This window comes from Anabrus simplex, chromosome 9 (assembly GCF_040414725.1).
Source record: "Anabrus simplex isolate iqAnaSimp1 chromosome 9, ASM4041472v1, whole genome shotgun sequence".
Taxonomy (NCBI): Eukaryota; Metazoa; Arthropoda; class Insecta; order Orthoptera; family Tettigoniidae; genus Anabrus; species Anabrus simplex.
The window spans coordinates 14,387,261-14,405,798 of NC_090273.1; the positions used below are offsets into that span (position 1 = coordinate 14,387,261).

At 38.3% G+C, this 18,538-nt stretch overlaps 1 protein-coding gene across 2 annotated transcripts in view; it reads left to right on the forward strand.

Annotated features, from left to right (window-relative positions):
• Positions 1 to 4,007: 4,007 nt before the first annotated feature.
• LOC136881267 (DNA-dependent metalloprotease dvc-1) overlaps positions 4,008 to 18,538 on the forward strand; it is a 42,272-nt gene continuing 27,741 nt past the window's right edge. Inside the window, exons 1-2 of one of the 2 annotated variants that reach the window (XM_067154037.2) lie at positions 4,008 to 4,319; positions 13,927 to 14,156. In XM_067154037.2, coding sequence (XP_067010138.2) covers positions 4,245 to 4,319; positions 13,927 to 14,156 — 305 coding nt within the window. In that variant the 5' untranslated portion in view covers positions 4,008 to 4,244. Of the gene's footprint in view, positions 4,320 to 5,233; positions 5,292 to 13,926; positions 14,157 to 18,538 lie in introns of those variants that run through there. The other variant, XM_068229261.1, reaches the window with a different exon arrangement.

The window sequence follows — 18,538 nt, forward strand, 5'->3', positions numbered from 1 at the left end:
TTGCTTTGGTTTCTCTATAGAACTCCTCTGGTTTTACCAGCACCACATCCAGGATAGTTTTCCCTCCAGTTGGTTCCATCACTTCCTGAATCAGCTGTCCTTCCCATATTAACTTATTTGCCATTTGTTGGTCATGCTTCCTGTCATTCGCATTTCTTTCCCAATTGACATCTGGTAAATTCAGATCTCCCACTACAATCACGTTCCTTTCCATGTCATTTCCCACATAGCTGATTATGTTATCAAATAATTCTGAACTCTGTCAGCGCTACCCTTTCCCGGTCTGTACACTCCAAAGATATTTATGTTGGGTACCAGTAATTAACATATCTGAAAAATTAATTGAGCTTTCAATAAGTAAGAATACTCAAACATCAAACAGTTTAGTACTCAGTTCGAAAACTTCCTAAACAACTTCTCTATGGTGAGATTAGTCATGGCAAAAGGCCTCAAGGTGCTCCTCTGAAACGTTATAAAAAGCAGCTTAAAAGAAAACTATAAATAGCACCAACATAATGCTAACACTTGAGCAACAACTGCACAAAACAGTGTTCTTTGGCACAAAGCTAGTGCAGAAGGTGTCTCACTGCTTGAGCAGGCAGGTCGCAGACAGAAAACTGAAACCCATGAAAAGCGGAAACTATGTCAGATCCAACCTCATCCTCCACCCACCTGTAGATGTGACCTGTGTAGCCATATGGTTCATGCGAAGATTTTCTTGATCAGTCGTCAGCGACATCTCCACAGAACCAACAGATGTTAAGAAGAATTGCAGGAGGAAAACATATTCTCGGAAATGAGTAGCGGCCGACGACACAGAGTGAGTTTTATTTATTTGTGTGCGATTCACTTCAAGTGTTTGAATGCCAAATATAAAGCCAACTAAAGTTCTCCATTGAAGGAACATTATTTCACAATTTGGCAAGGATATTTTTTCTGCAGATGGTCAGACTTTGGTGTTTGCTGATGATGTAGCCATCTGGGGAGAGACAGAGGTAGAGGTACAAAGTAGGCTGAATGAATGAGTAGCAAAGTTCAAACAGTATCAAATGAAAGTTAGCACAACAAAATCTGTTACACTGAAAATGAGTAGGAAAGATACTATCTGCCGCATAAAGCTGGCATTCCAAACACTCATTTTTACGTCTGTAACATATTAAATTGTTTAGATACACTCTTTTTAAAATTCACCTCATTTTCACTTCTTTCAACCCCTTAACTGGATTTTCCAAAAACAAAAACTGCATATTTCTTCATTTTTAAAGGAGATTCCAAATACCAATTTTTACAACTGTAACATGTTAAGTTTTTGAAATATAAGTATCCTCACAAAAAGGAGTCAACCTCTTTATCACTTATTTTGGCCCTCTTAAGTGGATACTCCAAAAACAAAACAAAACTACACCTTTATTTTATTCCAAATGTATACAAGGTTTTCACCAAGATACTGACAAATCGAATCATTTCAACGCTTGATTTTGCCCAGCCAATTGAACAAGCAGGTTTCCACCAATGTTTCGGAACAATCAACCACATACTCACCCTTTGTGAAGTTATCAGCAGAAGTATTGAATATCAAATGCCGCTCTGTCTAGCCTTTGTGAACTTTGAAAAGACTTTTGATTCAGTGAGCCACGCTGCTGTTATGCAAGCCTTAGCCGAACACGGCGTTGATGCTGCCTACATAAGAGTACTCCAGCATATCTACGAAACCTCTTCAGCCTTCGTGAATGTCAGTGTGCCAACTACAGATTTTCCCATTCTAATAGGTGTAAAGCAAGGCAACCCCATATCTCCCAAGCTGTTCTCAGCAGTATTCAAAATGGCCATGTCAAAAATCAACTGGCAAGGTACAGGAATCAAAATCAATGGGAAAAGGCTGAACAATTTAAGGTTTGCAGACGACATATACTTTAGGCCAACGACATCAATGAACTACAAACTTTAATACAAGATCTTGTCTCAGCCTGTCAAAAAGTGGGACTATCCATGAACCTTTCTAAAACCAAAGTAATGCTCAGCAAATGAGCCCCAACAGGAAAGCTACACGTGGTAAACTCCACACTAGAACATGTTAATGAGTATGTCTATTTTGGCCAGCTTGTAAACATGAAAGGGGACTTAAGACCGGAAATCTTCCAACGTATCAAACTAGGATGGCAAGCCTACAGAAGAAATTCTTCAGTCTTCAAATCCAACATGCCAACCCACTTAAAGAAGATAGTCTTTGACCATACTGTTCTCCCTGTACTGACTTACAGTTGTAAGCCTTCATGAAGCCTGGCATAAACCGTTCCATAGCTCTTTGGGCTGTTCTACAGGAATGACTTTGTTAATGCTTAAAAGGTGTAGGTTGGCAAGTTTTTCTTCTCCCATTGTGTTTCTTTATGGTTGGGCCCAAGAGAGTTGAAGTCTTTTTTTTTTGCTAGGGGCTTTACGTCACACCGACACAGATAGGTCTTATGGCGACGATGGGATAGGAAAGGCCTAGGAGTTGGAAGGAAGTGGCCGTGGCCTTAATTAAGGTACAACCCCAGCGTTTGCCTGGTGTGAAAATGGGAAACCACGGAAAACCATTTTCAGGGCTGCCGATAGTGGGATTCGAACCTACTATCTCCCGGATGCAAGCTCACAGCCGCGCGCCTCTACGCGCACGGCCAACTCGCCCGGTGAGTTGAAGTCTAACGCTGCTCGAAAAAGGTCTGCTGCTATGGCAACGATAACAGAGATGCCACATTTAAGAATGCTATTGCTACATGGGTTGGCTTGCTCTCAGTCGCTTTTGTGATACTATTGAGTAGTACTGTGTTGGCTGTGTTAGTTGTTGCTGGTTTATGTAATAATTTAAGTGTTTGTTTCCTGAATATTATTTTTGTTGCTAGTTGTATACAGTTCTATTCTGTATCTGACATTTGCATTTGTTAAGGTTATTGTCAGTTTAGTGAATATGAAGTCGCATATTTATCGGCAAAGATGTGTCTGTCTTAAATGCCGGAAATATTAGCTCGAGCTTGGGAGCGGGTCAAAGTTTATTGAATTGCATTAGGCCAACATAGTTGATTAAATATTCATCCTGTATTAAAGGGTGATATGCCGCAGATTGAGATAACTATGACAACTAGCGCTGTGAAGAGGAGGCAGTCCTCCTGTTGATTGAATCGGATAATACGATTACAATTGCTGCTTTCGCTGTTCAAATGACAGACTTCAACTCTCGTGGGCCCAACTATAGTACGGTAGTTCTTGAGCTTGCTAGGCGTAAATAATTTCTCAAGAAAACCTCCTCGAAAAATAAATCAACGTACGCTACTGGGCCATGGTGAGTACCGGTACCGGTATATCTTCCGTGGCAGTAACTTCCGATTTCCGAATCAAAGGAAGAAATGGAAAGGGAAGCCTGAAAGCTAAACGAGCAAGACAGCAATGGTACCAAATACAGTCTCTACTGTATTTGATGGTACCAAGTTGAAGCTGATACTGTCAATCAAAGAGATTGATTAGCTGTCATTGCTCTCCAAAGGGAATGTGTATGGCCTATGCAGCCTATGACATTCGGTAAACTTCTCATTCGATAAAGATCTCTCTCTTTACGTTAAGAATTTATTGAACAGATGAGGGCATATTTATGTATTACGGCCTCGGTCTCGCAGTAATTCTTCAGCTCGGTGCCGTAATTTATTGGACTTTGAGTTAGTGCTGTCTGTGTTTCTTCCTTCGTTTCCCTACTGTTGGAAAGATGGCGTCAACGTCCTGGAAGTTCATTGTGGCTATCTATATCATCAGCCTTAAATTTTACTCACTCTTCTACTTACTCTTCTAAATAGACTAAATCTTACAGTGAAATATATGATTTTTTTTTTTTTGCTTGTATTGTCTTTGGATTTCGGGTCCTCGTAAACTTACGCTGGGAAATATTGAATTTGATGGGAATCGTAGGAGCATTTAGTGTCATCTCTTTGGCAATTTTGAGAAGATCTTTGCTCCTCTTCTCTGCTGCGGATTATGAATTTCAGTTTGTTTTTGTTTCGTCCTGGTTTCGTCCAAGGATCCACAAGGATCATATGGTTTCGTCAGTTTGACGTTTATGTTGGTTTGTTGATTTTGCGATGAGCAGCGATGAGGACAAATTTATATAGAATAACGCATAAGCGTAAGCATTTGTGGTTGTAAAAATATGGAAACGATAAAATGGATTGACTGTGTATGTTCATGATAGGTCCACATTGGACATAATCCTTTTAAAAATGTATTTCGATGAAGATTTTGCACTGGCATGTCAGTTGCAAGAACAGCTTAATGAAGAGAATATTCCGCTCGAGGTGAGACGGTGGCATCTTTTATAACAATTAAAATAATACGTAATTATTTTATGCTGCATGGCGAGTTTCTAACCTTGTCCCAATAGACCCGCTGTTACGGCTCTACTGTATTTGATTACGCTAAGGCATGACTATAATAGGCCGACTTTACATGGCCATTTGGCTGTAATAAAACTATTATAATAGGCCGACTGCAATGGTTTGCATGTCATTGCATTGTACGAACACAGCTGAATCCCGATGACATTAAGCTTAATCCATTTTGTATTCTAATTCAATTTCATTTTTGATAATAACAGAGCAAGTCAGACAAATCATTAATATCAGCATAACATAACAAAATGCAGTTGGATGACAACCGGATGTTACTGGTTTATTGCATCACAAGTGACTCCTGACTAATTTTGTATGGTTATATTTTAGAGATAGGTCTAGATAATTAGATTGCAGTAAATAATTTTTATACCTGAAAGGAAAGAGGTCACATAGCCCTAATCTATGTGCGTATGAAACCGAGGGGAAAATTAACAGAGTATGTACAGTAAAATTCTATGGTACTCAAATTTAGCCTGTATTATGAGTTGTCAACTGACTGCTAGACAGGGATGTGGAAATATAATGGCGTATGGCTTTTAGTGCCGAGAGTGTCCGAGGACAAGTTCGGTTCGCCAGATGCAGGTCTTTTGATTTGACTCCCGTAGGCGACCTGCACGTCGTGATGAGAATAAAATGATAATGGAGACAACATATACACCCAGCCCCCGTGCCAGCAAAATTAACCAATCAAGGTTAAAATTCCCGACGCTGCCGGGAATCGAACCCGGGACCCCTGTGACCAAAGGCCAGCAAGCTAACCATCGAGCCGGACGACAGGGATGTTTAAAAGGCTAGAGATTTTTGGGTGAAGGAGTTTGCAATATTCATGTTGAAATTTAAATACTTCTCTTCGAAGTATTTATTGTGTCGAATAAGGTAATTGCAAGCCATCTGTTTCTTAATTTCAGCAAGAAAATAATTTGAATATTGATTATATGTATAAATCTTGATAATTCTTGGTGTGTGTGTGTGTGTGTGTGTGTGTGTGAACATACAGTAGTAACCATGTACAATTGAACAGTTTTAGACGACTGAGAAATATATGAATGATGCTGTACTTAGCACACACAAAACATTATTTTGTAAAAGTTTGATTTTTTCCGTATATTGTAGAGTTTGATTTTTTCCGTATATTGTAGAGTTCCTTCATTTTTCTCCTTTGTATCGATTTCTATACCGGTACTTAATTTGTTCTTTTTACTTTCCGGTACAAAAGGATGTACAGTACTGATGAATGGAAGACATTCAGCCAGCTCTGATGGGGATGGATACATTCATTAGACTGCAAACCAGTCTGTGGAGTAGAATATAGGTTTTATTTATCAATGAACATGAATACATGTAGGCCTAGTAGACTTCATCATCATATCTTAAAAGTTAATACAGAAGCAGTGCAACTCTGGATTCAAGACATCCAGCGGTAATTGTCAGTTTTCCTCTGTAACATTGCACGGGTGTATGTGGACTGTGAGGTAGTGTGAATTTGATCCCACAAATGCTGCAGATGTATCGTGCGTTCTGGTTAGCGAGGGAGCCGACAATAGTTGAGAGCGAGGCCTCAGGTGAGTGCGGGCTTCAAGCTGCTTCTGTCCTCATTCCTCCTTCCAAACAACCTATGGCTCTTGCACGGAGCATTGCCACTTGTTGGCAGCCATGGTAGAGCTCTGTGCTATAGGATGCTTGGGTGGAGATGTTGGGGCAGCGTATGATGTCAGCGTTTTTCGTGGGTCGAACGCAGTGTGTTGTACGGAGGAGCCAAATCAGGCCAAACCACAATTACTTCTGAAGTAATTCAGGGCAGTGTGATAGGGCCCCTCCTGTATACGATTTATGCTCTCGACTTACCGGGTTGTGTTAATTCGACCATGGCTCAGTATGCCGATGACACAGTAGTTTACTGAGCCATGAAAAACGGTGATGATATCGTACAATTCCAATTGGATCTGGATAGTATAGCTCTGTGGTGTGAAGCAAGTAAAATGTATATAAATATTAAGACGTGTAAATATATAAGACTAAGGAGAGCTAGACAACCACTCCTGAACCAACCTACTCTATATGGAATCCAACTGCCAACTTCTAACTCCATCAAACTGCTCGGTGTTCACATTACGGAAAATCTGAAATGGAATAAACACGTGGAGGAAGTGAGGTGTAAGGCATACAAAGCACTAGGTTTTGTCTGTAGATGTCTCGGGAGGAAAAAGTAAAGCCCTACGAACGGCTTATATTTCTCTAGTGCGGCCCATACTACCATATGGCCTTCCTTCCTGCCATCCAACGACAACGGAAAATATGGGGAAACTAGAGGGTATCCAGCAACGAACAGAACGTTTAATTAACAAACACATCCACTTAAACACAGCCAGGTCATTGCCACCAGTGAACTCGTTACGTACACAAATAGATGCAGCCTTCCTTAGGAAATCCCTGACAGACTACCCCCATCTCTCCCCTTTCCACTGCCTGCAGCTTAATTACCGCTCTGTTAAAAGAGGCCAAGGAGTTACTCTTGTCCCTCCCTTCACTAGAACAACCTCATATTTAAATGGGTTTTACGCAAGCTCTGTTCGTACCTGGAACCTTCTACCATCTGAGGTAAAGCTGCTTCCTCTTTCTCACTTCCTCCGTGCAGTAAAGAAAATGAATATGTAAATAGAAACCCATATGTGATGTAGCCTATATAACTTGTATAAATTAGAATTGCAAGAACGATGGGGGCAAGTACAGTTGAATGTGGGCGAATGTGTATGCGTGTGGGAGTGGTTGTGAATGAGTGTGTATACAGGGGTATGAGTGAGAGTATAAATGGCTGGGTCTTCTTACTCTAATATGTTTAGAATAAATCAAGGTAATTATTATTCTAAGAGGACAATGTTTGAAGTGTAAATATGTAAATTTAAAATTGTCTACACATTTGTAAATTTTCAGTAGAGTTTATGTACACATATGGAGATGGAGACACTTTAGTGTATGTGGGGCTTGCCCTTTCTCCATCTACCACATGTACAATTTAAGGAAAATTAAATAATAATAATAACAATAATAATAATAATAATAATAATAATAATAATAATTTCCCATTTCCTACTTCTTTACATTCCTTTCTCCTTCCACAATTCTTCTTCTGTAATTCTGTTCCATTCCAGTTTCCTTCTTCTTATACTGACCTTGATCAAGTCTATCCACTTTCCTCTAGGTCTCCCTCTTGCTCTCTTTCGTCAACTTAGTCTCATGATCTGTTTTGGTGTCGTTCTCTCCATTGTCTGTACATGTCCAGATCATCTCAATCTATTCTTCTCAGTTCTGTCACTCCACTTTTCTACTTCTGTTCTTCCTGATGTCTTCATTTCTCACTCTCTTTTGTCTTTCCTATCTCACACATTTTTTATTTTCTTTCCCACTCTTGCTGCAGATGTTCTGCTACTGATGTTCTCTGCTCACCTTATAAATGTCCTTTTTAAACTTGGATCATCCATCTTCCTCCCAATTCTGAGTCTGGAATATCATGTCTCAGGATCTCTTGAATATGCTCTTGTACTTTTTATCTCTTAATTTCCATACTTTAATTTTCTACTCTCTTGTCTCCTTTATTCTTTCCACTCTCATCCTTGCTACCACTACTCGATGGTCTCGATCGAAAGTTTCACGTGGGAGACATGTTATGTCCAATAACTGTTTACAATTTTCTCTTTCTACCTATAAATAGCCTAATTTATTTTCTGTCTTTGTTCTTCTCTTATCCTGATCTTTTTAAACTTCCTATTTTTCTTTCTAGACCACAATCAAACCATTTCTTCCACAAAAATAGACTAATTTTTCTCCATTCTATTCCCATATCCATGATGTTCGATTATTTCTTCATTCCCATTTGCTCATTTAAGTTGCCCATCCCTCTCACTTGTACCTCAGTAATTTCTCTTTCCATTGTGTCCAGGAGGAATTCCTCAGTATTCTCTTCTCTCTTTCCGATGTAGGGTGCATACACTTGTATAAAGTCCATTCCATTTTTCTCATCTGAACTTTGGTTATCCTATTGCTTACACAATCCACCGTATCTACATACTCATCAAGGGTTCCTTTAATTATCACCCCATTCTATTTCTTGCCCCTTGTCTAGCATTTCAATATAGTATGTGGCTCTTCCTCATTTTCTTTCTTCCTTTTTCATTCCACTTAGCTCAGTCTCTTAATTGCTACATCCTCTTTCTCCATAAAATCAATGATCTCATCAGCTTTCCCCATGAGGGTCATATCATTGATAATCCTAATCTTGATGGTTTTAATTACTAGTCACCCACTTTTCGTAGTTCCCGAACACCCTGAGAACTGTGTGTCACCTGCTGGTTTTGTTGTACCATTGTAAGTGTAGGCTATTTTCATGATAGGGTCACCATTCCCAAAGGAATTTTAGAACTGTTGCCAGCGGTTCTTCAGGCTGCTTCTAACATGGAGAACAGATGCCAGTGTGCCCTGGGACTTTCGTAAGTAGGGTCGCCACCCTCTGAGATTGGGCTGCCTCGGAAGAGGTCTCTACCTGCTACCACAATGTTACAGCACCAATAACTGCTCTTCCATCATACGAGGACTTGAAAAATTCCGCACATCTCTTTGTTCAGAGAGAGAGAAACCCCTGTGGAATAGGGCAGTAGAATATGTCTTCAGTATCCTCTGCCTGTCGTAGGAGGTAAACCTGACTGTACGAGGTTTGCAAGATCTTGGGAATTTTACATTTTTATGCACTTCATGATCTTTCTTTTTCTTTTGTTGATATCTTCATGGTTCGGATCTCTTCTATTTACATTTCTGATAGTGTTTAAGAGAGAATGGTTGCTCAGCTGTTCTTGTTCTTAAAACCATAACAATTGTCCTTACCAGAGAGAGAGTGATATAGACAAGAAAGTCATAAACTACGTTGCAGTACTGATGCCTTTGTTATTAATGTGGGCTTGGATAGGAAAGAAACTAGTCATGGCCTATATACGTATTACCTAAAGGATCATTTTATATCAAGTGAATCACTTCTTAATTTAATTTCTCACCAAAGCGTATCAATTTTCTTGTCATTTTGTATTATTAGACCACCAAAGATGACTTACAAAGGTTTATGTTTAAAAAAATTTGTTATTTCTGAAAAGTATTAAATGGTTAAGAGGGATTCAGTTGGGTGGAAATGTAGTAAGCATTTTGACTTTGTCTTAATGGCAGACTGCTGAAAGCCTGCCGTCTAATATCTTGTAGGGCTAAGACGTTGAGGTGTTGGACTTCCGACACCAACCTGGCAAGTTCGATCCTGGCTCAGTCGGATGGTATTTGAAGGTGCTCAAATACGTCAGCCTCGTGTTGGTGGATTTACTAGCACGTAAAAGAACTCCTGCGGAACTAAATTAAGTCACCTTGGCGCCTCCGAAAGCCATAGAAAAGTAGTTAGAGGAAGTGTAAAGCTAATAACATTATTTTATAATATCTTGTAGGTTGAAAAGGAATGCAAGGAAATGTGAGAAGTGTAGAATAAGGAGGAGGCCAGAGAAACAAAAGAAATTGACAAAGATAAAGGTGGCTACAGGTAGTAAAAAACTAGAAACCCAGGACAAACACAAAGGAAGGAAAGGACCCAATGAGTCAATGCTTCTGAAACAGGTAAAAGATTAGCCGTTCCAAGATTAAGTATTGGAAAGGAACAAACAAGTACAAACCAAATAAAACTAGAAATGTATAGAAAGCTGTTCCTGTCTTGTGTTTTCTAGCAGTTCAGGGGCTGAGAAGAGATGAGGATAGAGTCAGAGATTGTTCTTGTCTTTTATGGTTTCTATTTCCCTCACCAACCTGTCATCGTGTTTGTCCTATTATGTTTTCCTTCTGATGATCCTATCTTCCTATATATTACTGATTTCCAAGACTGCAGTGATATCAGTAGGTAAGAAACCTTAGAGGATTGAATGTCAGATTGGGAATACAAAACTAGAACAGGTGAATCATTTTAATTATTTAGAATGTGTATTCATCAGATGTAATGAAAATTTATAATTTTATTATTTTAAAGAGTACAGTAATAATGTATCAAAGTATTAATATAAGGAAATATTGCAAACAACAAGGCAAGCAGATATGGTAGAATCCTATCAGAATTGTTAAAAATCTTAGGTTACCGGGCGAGTTGGCTGTGCGGTTAGGGTTGCGCATCTCTGAGCTTGCATCGAGGAGATGTTGGGTTAGAATCCCACTGTTGGCAGCCCTGAAGATGGTTTTCCATAGTATCCCATTTTCACACTAGGCAAATGCTGGCTGGGGCTGTACCTTAATTAAGGCCACGGTCGCTTCCTTCCAACTTCTAGGCCTTTGCTATCCCATCATCACCATAAGATCTATCTGTGTCGGTGGGACGTAAAGCCACTAGCAAAAAAAAAAAAAAATCTTAGGCGAGGATGTTGTGGAAGTAGTTGCATTCAATATATCAGCAGTTATGGAGAAGCCACCAGTGTCCAAAAGTTTGGATAAACCCATTGTTCATCCCAATTGCAAGGAAGGGCCATGCTAAAGAATATTTGAACTACGAGCAGTCACACTTATCTCGCACGGTAGCAAAGTTATGCTCAAGATCCTGCAAAATAGGCTTTGACAGTATATAGACAGAGAATTACCTGAGAGCAAATCGATTTCAATGAAGGCAGAGATCAAGTTGCTAACATTTGCTGGATTTTGGAGAAGACGAGAGAATTCAAGAAAACCTATACCTCTGCTTTATTGACTATGCTAAAGCCTTTGACTGTGTCAACCACAGTACAGTAATTTGCGAGTATTTAAGAACATGGATTATCAGAAAAATCAGATAAAAATTTAGATGTATGGCTTTTCAGGCGTTTGCTCTATTAACCAGCGCTTCATCTTAGGTCTGACACATCCCACTCTGAAGAGTCTAGTGTCAGACCTAAGACAAAACGCTGGTTAATAGAGCAAACGCCTGAAAAGCCATACATCTAATTTTTAATCTGATTTTTTATGTGCTCTATTGGTGGAAAAATATCTAATTCCCTCCATGGGAACTTAGAATTTCCACATGGATTATCAGCTCGTCATATTTGCCTTTCGATAAATCTATTCTGACCGAGTAGTAGCAGTGAGAACCCTGTAAGTAAGTGGGTCAAGAAAGGTGTACAACAAGGCTGCATATTGTCACCCTATTTAACTTACATGCATAGCATATTATAAGGAATGCCAAGTTAGATGAAACAAATTTGGGAGTTGTGTAAATAACCTTAGATGTGCAGAGGACATCACCCTGATGGAAGAAAGTGAGGAAGAGCTTAAGTATCTCCTACTAAAGGCGGAAGAAAAAATACAAAGGCTGGACTAATGTTGAATGTCAAGAAAACTAAAGTCAAGATAACTAAACCTATCGCTTCCTGACATATAGAGAAAGAAACAATGGCCAGGTAGTTCCTTCCTTCATCTACAGACCTCTGCTGATAGTGACATGTTCTTTGGTAGAAAGGCAGTGGCCAATCTCGACTGTGTTTTCAAGAGTAGAGACATTACTTCAAGAACAATGATCCATATAGTAGAGTCTTTGTCTTCCCAGTAGTGATGTATGGGAGTGAGACTTGGACAATAAGAAGGGCCGAACATAGGAGAATAGATGCGTTTGAACTACGGTGTTGGAGTTCGGTGGACTGCAAAGAGGTATTAATAAGTCCATATTACAGGAAATCAATTCAGGCTACTCATCACAAGAACAAATACTGAAATAAGATCTGAAGAACTTCGATCATCTAATGAGGAGACAGAAAGTACTGATGGTAAAAGAAGAGGGCTGCAATAGACGAGATGGAGTGATAGCATCAAGGAAGTCCTGCAAACTCTTCTGCAAATAGTACAGAACAGAAGGAAATAGTACACTTTGGTCTCTGGGATCGTGGAGAGTCGGAATAGACTAAACGACGAACACACAATATATCAAAGAAATAATCTGAATTTCTGTACTCACAAGTGTATTTTTTATCATGAAACAAAATAATGGTAGAGATTTTTCGATATAACGTTCAAAAATATTAAAGTTTCAATTCAAGCACATTCTATTGGCTTGGTACATAAATTGTAAAGAAATTTGTAGTTGTGACATTCCGTTGTCAAACTGTCTGTAGATAATATACAGTATAAGAAAAGGAGACCATTTTTACTATGGTGTCAGTGGTTTGGCTTAGAAACACCTAGTTTCTTGCCGTCTGCTGTTTTGCCAGACGATTGCAGAATTATAAGGAAGGGAGGTTGCTTTCATTATGGGGTTGGTGGTCTGACTTAGAAACACACCCAGTTTCTTGCTACCTGCGATTTAGAAGCTTATGAATGAAATGTGTTCCATGCAGCTACTTGTGATAAATTGACAATATCAGTTAAAAATGGCTGTAAGCAAAGTATCAAGGTCATGTACAGCAGTATTGTTCAATATCAGTACCTCTTGAGTAAGTTATCAAGGTATCATAAGTATTGAGAACCCATTTGTGTTAAAGACTGAATGCGTTGTTTTTATTATTATTATTATTTTATTTATTTATTTTAATTTTTTAGACAACAAAGGACTACTTAGTCAAGTTTATAGAGGTTTTTCTTCTTTTTGTCAGCCCAATACCGTTTCATCCTTTCTGAGCGCAATTTTCTTTCTGCTTCTGCAATCACTCTTCCAATTCTCTGCTTGTTGATTTTTGTCTGTAGTCTAGTGTGTTTATCTTTCAATATTTTGAGTGTATTGGTTTTGTATTTTAAATCTTCTGTTGTAATATACAACTCTCTCATGTCTTTTTTAAGTTCTGTGATCCATCTAATATTACTCTTACGCTTCCATATTTTTTCTATTATTTTTCTCCTGATTCTATTTCCTGGTGACCGTATGAGATGGCCTAAGAATGATATTCGTTTGTTTTTAATTGTGCTAGTCACAGGTTCTATTTCTTTATAAACTATCTCATTGAAAGCTAGTCTCCAGACTCCGTTTACTTGATAATTTTTATTTTAACAGGTCCTCTCTATTCTCGTTTCTAACTTGAGTACTCTATCTATTGCAACTGTGTTTGTTGTTTTGAATAATGGTTCACTTGCATATGTAATTTGTGGCTATGTGACTGTTTTGTAGTGTTTCAATTTGGTTGCCATTGAGAGACACTTTTTATTATATGTATTCTTGGTAACATGCTGTGTTGTAACCAGTTTATCCTATTTTGCCATGCTGGTTTCCCATTCAGGTTATATGTGATTATTTCACCTAAATAATTTAAATTTTCTACAATTTTTTTATCTTCGTCTCCCAGCTTAATTTTGTTTACAAGCGGAATTTGAGTTAGCATAATTTCTGTTTTTTCAAATAAACTTTTCAAACCAATATTTTGAGCTATTTCCTGTAAAGATTTTATTTGTTGTTTTGTTTCTTGAATATCATTGGCCAGAAGAGCTAGATCATCAGCAAATCCTAGACGGTTCAAATGTTTTATTAATACATATCATTAATTTTCTGTTTCAGTCATTGATTTTGGAAATTCCCAGATCAACACCTGTGAGAAACAAGAAAGTATTGTGGCATATTGAAAATAAGGAGAACATCTCTGAAAAACCTCAGTCTATTGTGGATCCATCATGGGAGTATATAGACCCTACTCCAGACATCCATGCAATGTTTATTCAGTTCAATAAACGCTTCTTCTGGAAAACTTTGGATGCAGTTGAACTGAAGTGGAGCCCCAGAATGACATCGTAAGAAATTATAAGAACATGGTTATTGTATTGGAAATGTACTGTTGTGAAATTAATAGTGCAGGGAAAATGAAATACAGTATCTGATCAAAAACATCCAGATACTCCTCTGTACACATAAACTAAAACCTAATGTCACTGTGATCACCGTGGCCAAGGTCTCAGTGTTGCGTAGTGCTACCAGATACTTGCAGAATGGGTGGAACAAGGGAGCTTAGTGACTTCAGACATGGAATACTATATAATCTCAAGTACTGCCCGCCCCTGAATAAGACCCGCACCCTGTATTTTAAGGATAAAATAAATAAAAAAAGTTTCACAAAAATTTATTTACAATATTTGCTACAGAACAAAATGTAATTTCACTATGTATGTTTCAAGAATTTAAAATAGTTTCAGACAGTTTTGAAGTGTCCTTAAAATAATACCCAACAAATTATTTAAAACAAACACAGAAAAAGTTAAGTCACAGAACGGTAGTCAATACTTCATCATCAGAAATACCAACTTCAGAGCTTTCACTATCACTTTCCTACACATCGTCGTCTTCGCTGCCATTCATAGCATCAGAAATACTGCATTTCTGGACGAGGACACCAGAACATACATACCTGCAAACCCTTCAGATTTACCCGGAACTTTCCGGTTTTTTTTAACTCGTCTTCAGATTTTCCCATTTATTTTTACTTCTTCCTATTTTTGACCAATATAACTTCCAGTATGGGCAATACTCTTCCCCTAGGATAAAGGATGAATTCTTATGTGCTTGTGTAAGTTATGAAACTTCATTTTGAAGCTTATTTAATTGATGCTTTATTTCACTAGTGTTTTCTCCATCGCCTTTGTGTATCGTGTTTCCCGCTCACCACAGCAGCATGTACGCTTTATACAGCTGGGGATTCGGGACGGCAATCGTCCTGCTAGCAACACAGTTAATCGGGATGAAAGACTTAGTTTGTTGTGTTGTTCGCGTGCTGTTAACATCGTTTCTGTGCATACTTTCATCAGATTTGTAGGCCCCCCCATCAAAGTCGTATGTTAATGTATGGGACAGAGATACCTATGAATTTCCGTTCATTTTACTGTCTGATAAAAGGAACTATTATTCATTTTGTTGCGTATGTCTGTGCGGCATAAATATTATTATTCGTATGTGATATAAATGAGAATGATTAGGTATATTTTCTTGTAACCATTTTTGTTTTAGTTTAAGATTCTAAATTTAATGGCCAATTTGCATTGTAACTGTAGATATGTATGCCTTTTATCCTGACCTTTTTTTCACCTAGACCGTGGTGGAATATATGTGATCAAGTCCAAGAATTAAAAAAATCTTCCTATTTTTGATTTCTAAAAGTTGGCAGGTATGCCAGAGATACGATCCCATGCCATCTTTACCCACGAACAAAGCAGTTGAACTTTCAGGCGCTTAATACTGTGGCCAGAGATGGGACAGCTGTGGGGAAATGATCCAAGCCTCTTTAATTATTGTGTTGGAAAAAGTTCATTTGTTTAAAAAAAATTGTTGTATAAAATATCTCCTTCGAAAAATTGAACTTTGGACTTATGAACATTTTAAAAATTATTTGTATAAGATATCTGTTTTGGAAGAATCAGATTTATGGAATTACAAGGAATTAGGTTTTAAAAAAATTTGTGTTTAAATTATCATGTAGCTGTATGTTTTGAAATGATATACTTATGAGGCAGCGTGTACTTACACGTGCCATTTTTAGAAGCATATTTCAAGTCGCTTCCTGTTACACAAAATAATTTTCTGGATCATCAAGAATGTAGAGACCTTATTGGTCAGAATAACAGATGTTGTTATGGTGAATGTGAAAGTCGGGAGTAAAATTCTATTGCCTGATTGGTCACCTCGGTAGTTGCACCATTTCCGGCTTCTCGCTCTTTCGTGGGAGCGAAGCTTGTATCGGGGTCTTTCGCTTCTGACCAGCCTAGAGGGCGGACGCGCTCCTGCTTCCGTCCCATCATGGGATACCTGTCTCGGGGTAAACACTATTTCTTCTTGGTTCTTCGGAAATTAGTTTAACTTTAAATGTAAATTTTTCTTTTGCGTAGGAGTTTACCCCTCTGAATTCATATTTGCCATTTAATTATCGAAATGACTTACCTCTTCAGCTAAGCATTCACATTTTAATTTTGGAGGCAATTCCCTTTTCCTTTTGTTAAGACAACTTGTAAATAACATGTATTCACTTTTCCTTTTGTTAAAAGAAAACTTTGTAATTAACATGTCATTACTTTTCCTCGGATTTGCCTCCGGTAATTCTGCGTCGGTAACACATGCCAAAAATCTGTGTTCCTTGCTGGAAGCCTTTTAGGTAAGGTTACAAGGTTGCGGTGTCTTTGTTGAGTTTTAATTTCTTTCTTTTCTCTCAAGTTAGTAATAAGGGATTCATCCTTTTATAAACAGGTAAAGTTCCTTCTATTTTCCTTTTATTTTCAGTGTAATTTGAAGTTGTCATCGTATGTAGTGCATATCTTCGGATGCAGTACAAATTTACATCCATTTGTAAATTTGTTAATTTCTGATATTCTTGTTTTGTTTTAATTTTGTTCATCTCTTTTGATCTTGGTTTTGTTCGTTTATTAAATGAAGAGTTTGAGGGTGATTACCGTTTACATTTCTTTCCCACAACGCATACGTAACCATCCACCTCTTAGGATTCCATGCCGCTTCCCACGTCCTTTCATAGCTGTCAATTTTGCCAACCTGTTTATGTTGTTTTGAGTCTGTCATACTTGCATGCCTTCTAAAGTTTTTGCTTTGCGTTTAAAATTCATAAATTTTTAAGTTTATTATTATTATTATGTTTTAATTATTTTGGTGTAACCTGTAACAAGGTTACAAATACGACCAGTGAGATCAGCCGTCACCCACTTGGTATACAGCTGTTTCAAGGCTGCTTTAAACGGACGTTTTACACAGACATCCAATGGCTTTAACATTGGTGTCAATCTACCCAGAATGATTGCTAGATCCGTTTTTGCGTCCGTGGTTTGGTTCTTCACAGCTTCTGTTGTGTGACCGCAGTAGCTGTCCATAACAAGCAAGCTTTGCCTTCCATACAATGCACCAGGCTGATGTTGCCAAACACATTTCAGCTAGTCTTCCACTGGTAGACTGTCATTCCAACCGGAGTCCTGAGTTCTGACGATAATACCAGCAAGTAGGTTTTCTTTCGGAAGTGTCTCTCTTCAAGACAACGTACAGTGGAAGTTTAGTTCCATCAAGAAGTATACATAGCAGTACTGTACACCTGGTTTTCATTACCACCTGTTCTGATGGTTACATTTTTTTGACCTCTTAACATTCACAGTACTGTCCAATGGCATTTCAAAATAGATGGGCGTCCAATCTGCATTTCCAATTTGGGAAGGCAGATACAATTTTTTTTTTTCGCAATAGACTTATATGGCTCTGGAAGGAAAACAGTTTGTCTTCATAGGCAGTAGAAACTCGCTGTGAAATTGTGTTAAGTCTTCTAATGCTCAATCCATTCTTTTATAGAAATTTCTGATCCACCCTTGACTTGCTTTAAAGTCTGGTGTCAAAAGTTCTTTCTCAATTTCTAATGGTTTTAATTGGCACATTTAGGTAGACATGCCGTATCCCAATTCCCGCCTTTCTGTTACGTATTTGGACAGAATCCTTTCATTTTCAGGAAACTGTGCACTCTGCCCGCAGAAAACTCTACGATCACCTCTACTGTTTAAAAGAAAAATCTTTCTTCTTTCTCCAATCTCGAATACAAGATTCATCTATGTCATATTTCCTTCCGGTAAAAGTGTGTTTGGGGTTGGGGGTGCACGCGCTGAGAAGCTCGTGTGCCACGTCACGGCGACCATGAGTGTGCCAATGTTTGATTTCCGAGTTGTTCCATACTCGGAAGTAATTTTACTTAGCCTATAAACTACAGTCGACTTTTAGGAAAGTTTTACACATATTTATATTACAGAACAAATCTCCATTATCACATGAAATACATAAGAGAGAACAATACGTTACATGCGTGTCCACTCATTATTTTCAAACAGCTGCAGTCGGAAGACATGGTTGAATCCAGTACCACCCTTCAAACTAAAATACACTAAAAAAGGTAACATTTCCTAAGATGCGTGAAATATTGCACCGCGAAATGAAAGGCTTGAATAAGACCCACATACAATTTTTAGAAGCTATATTTTTGACAAAAAGTGCGGGTGGTATTTGGGATGATACAGTAATTATTGATTGCTACATCAGTCGGCAATTGATCAGGGTCAATTCCACTCTTCTCATGTTGCCCAAATCGACTGTCAGGGATGTGATTATGAAGTGGAAACTGGAAGAGACGACCACAGCTGAGTAGGCCACA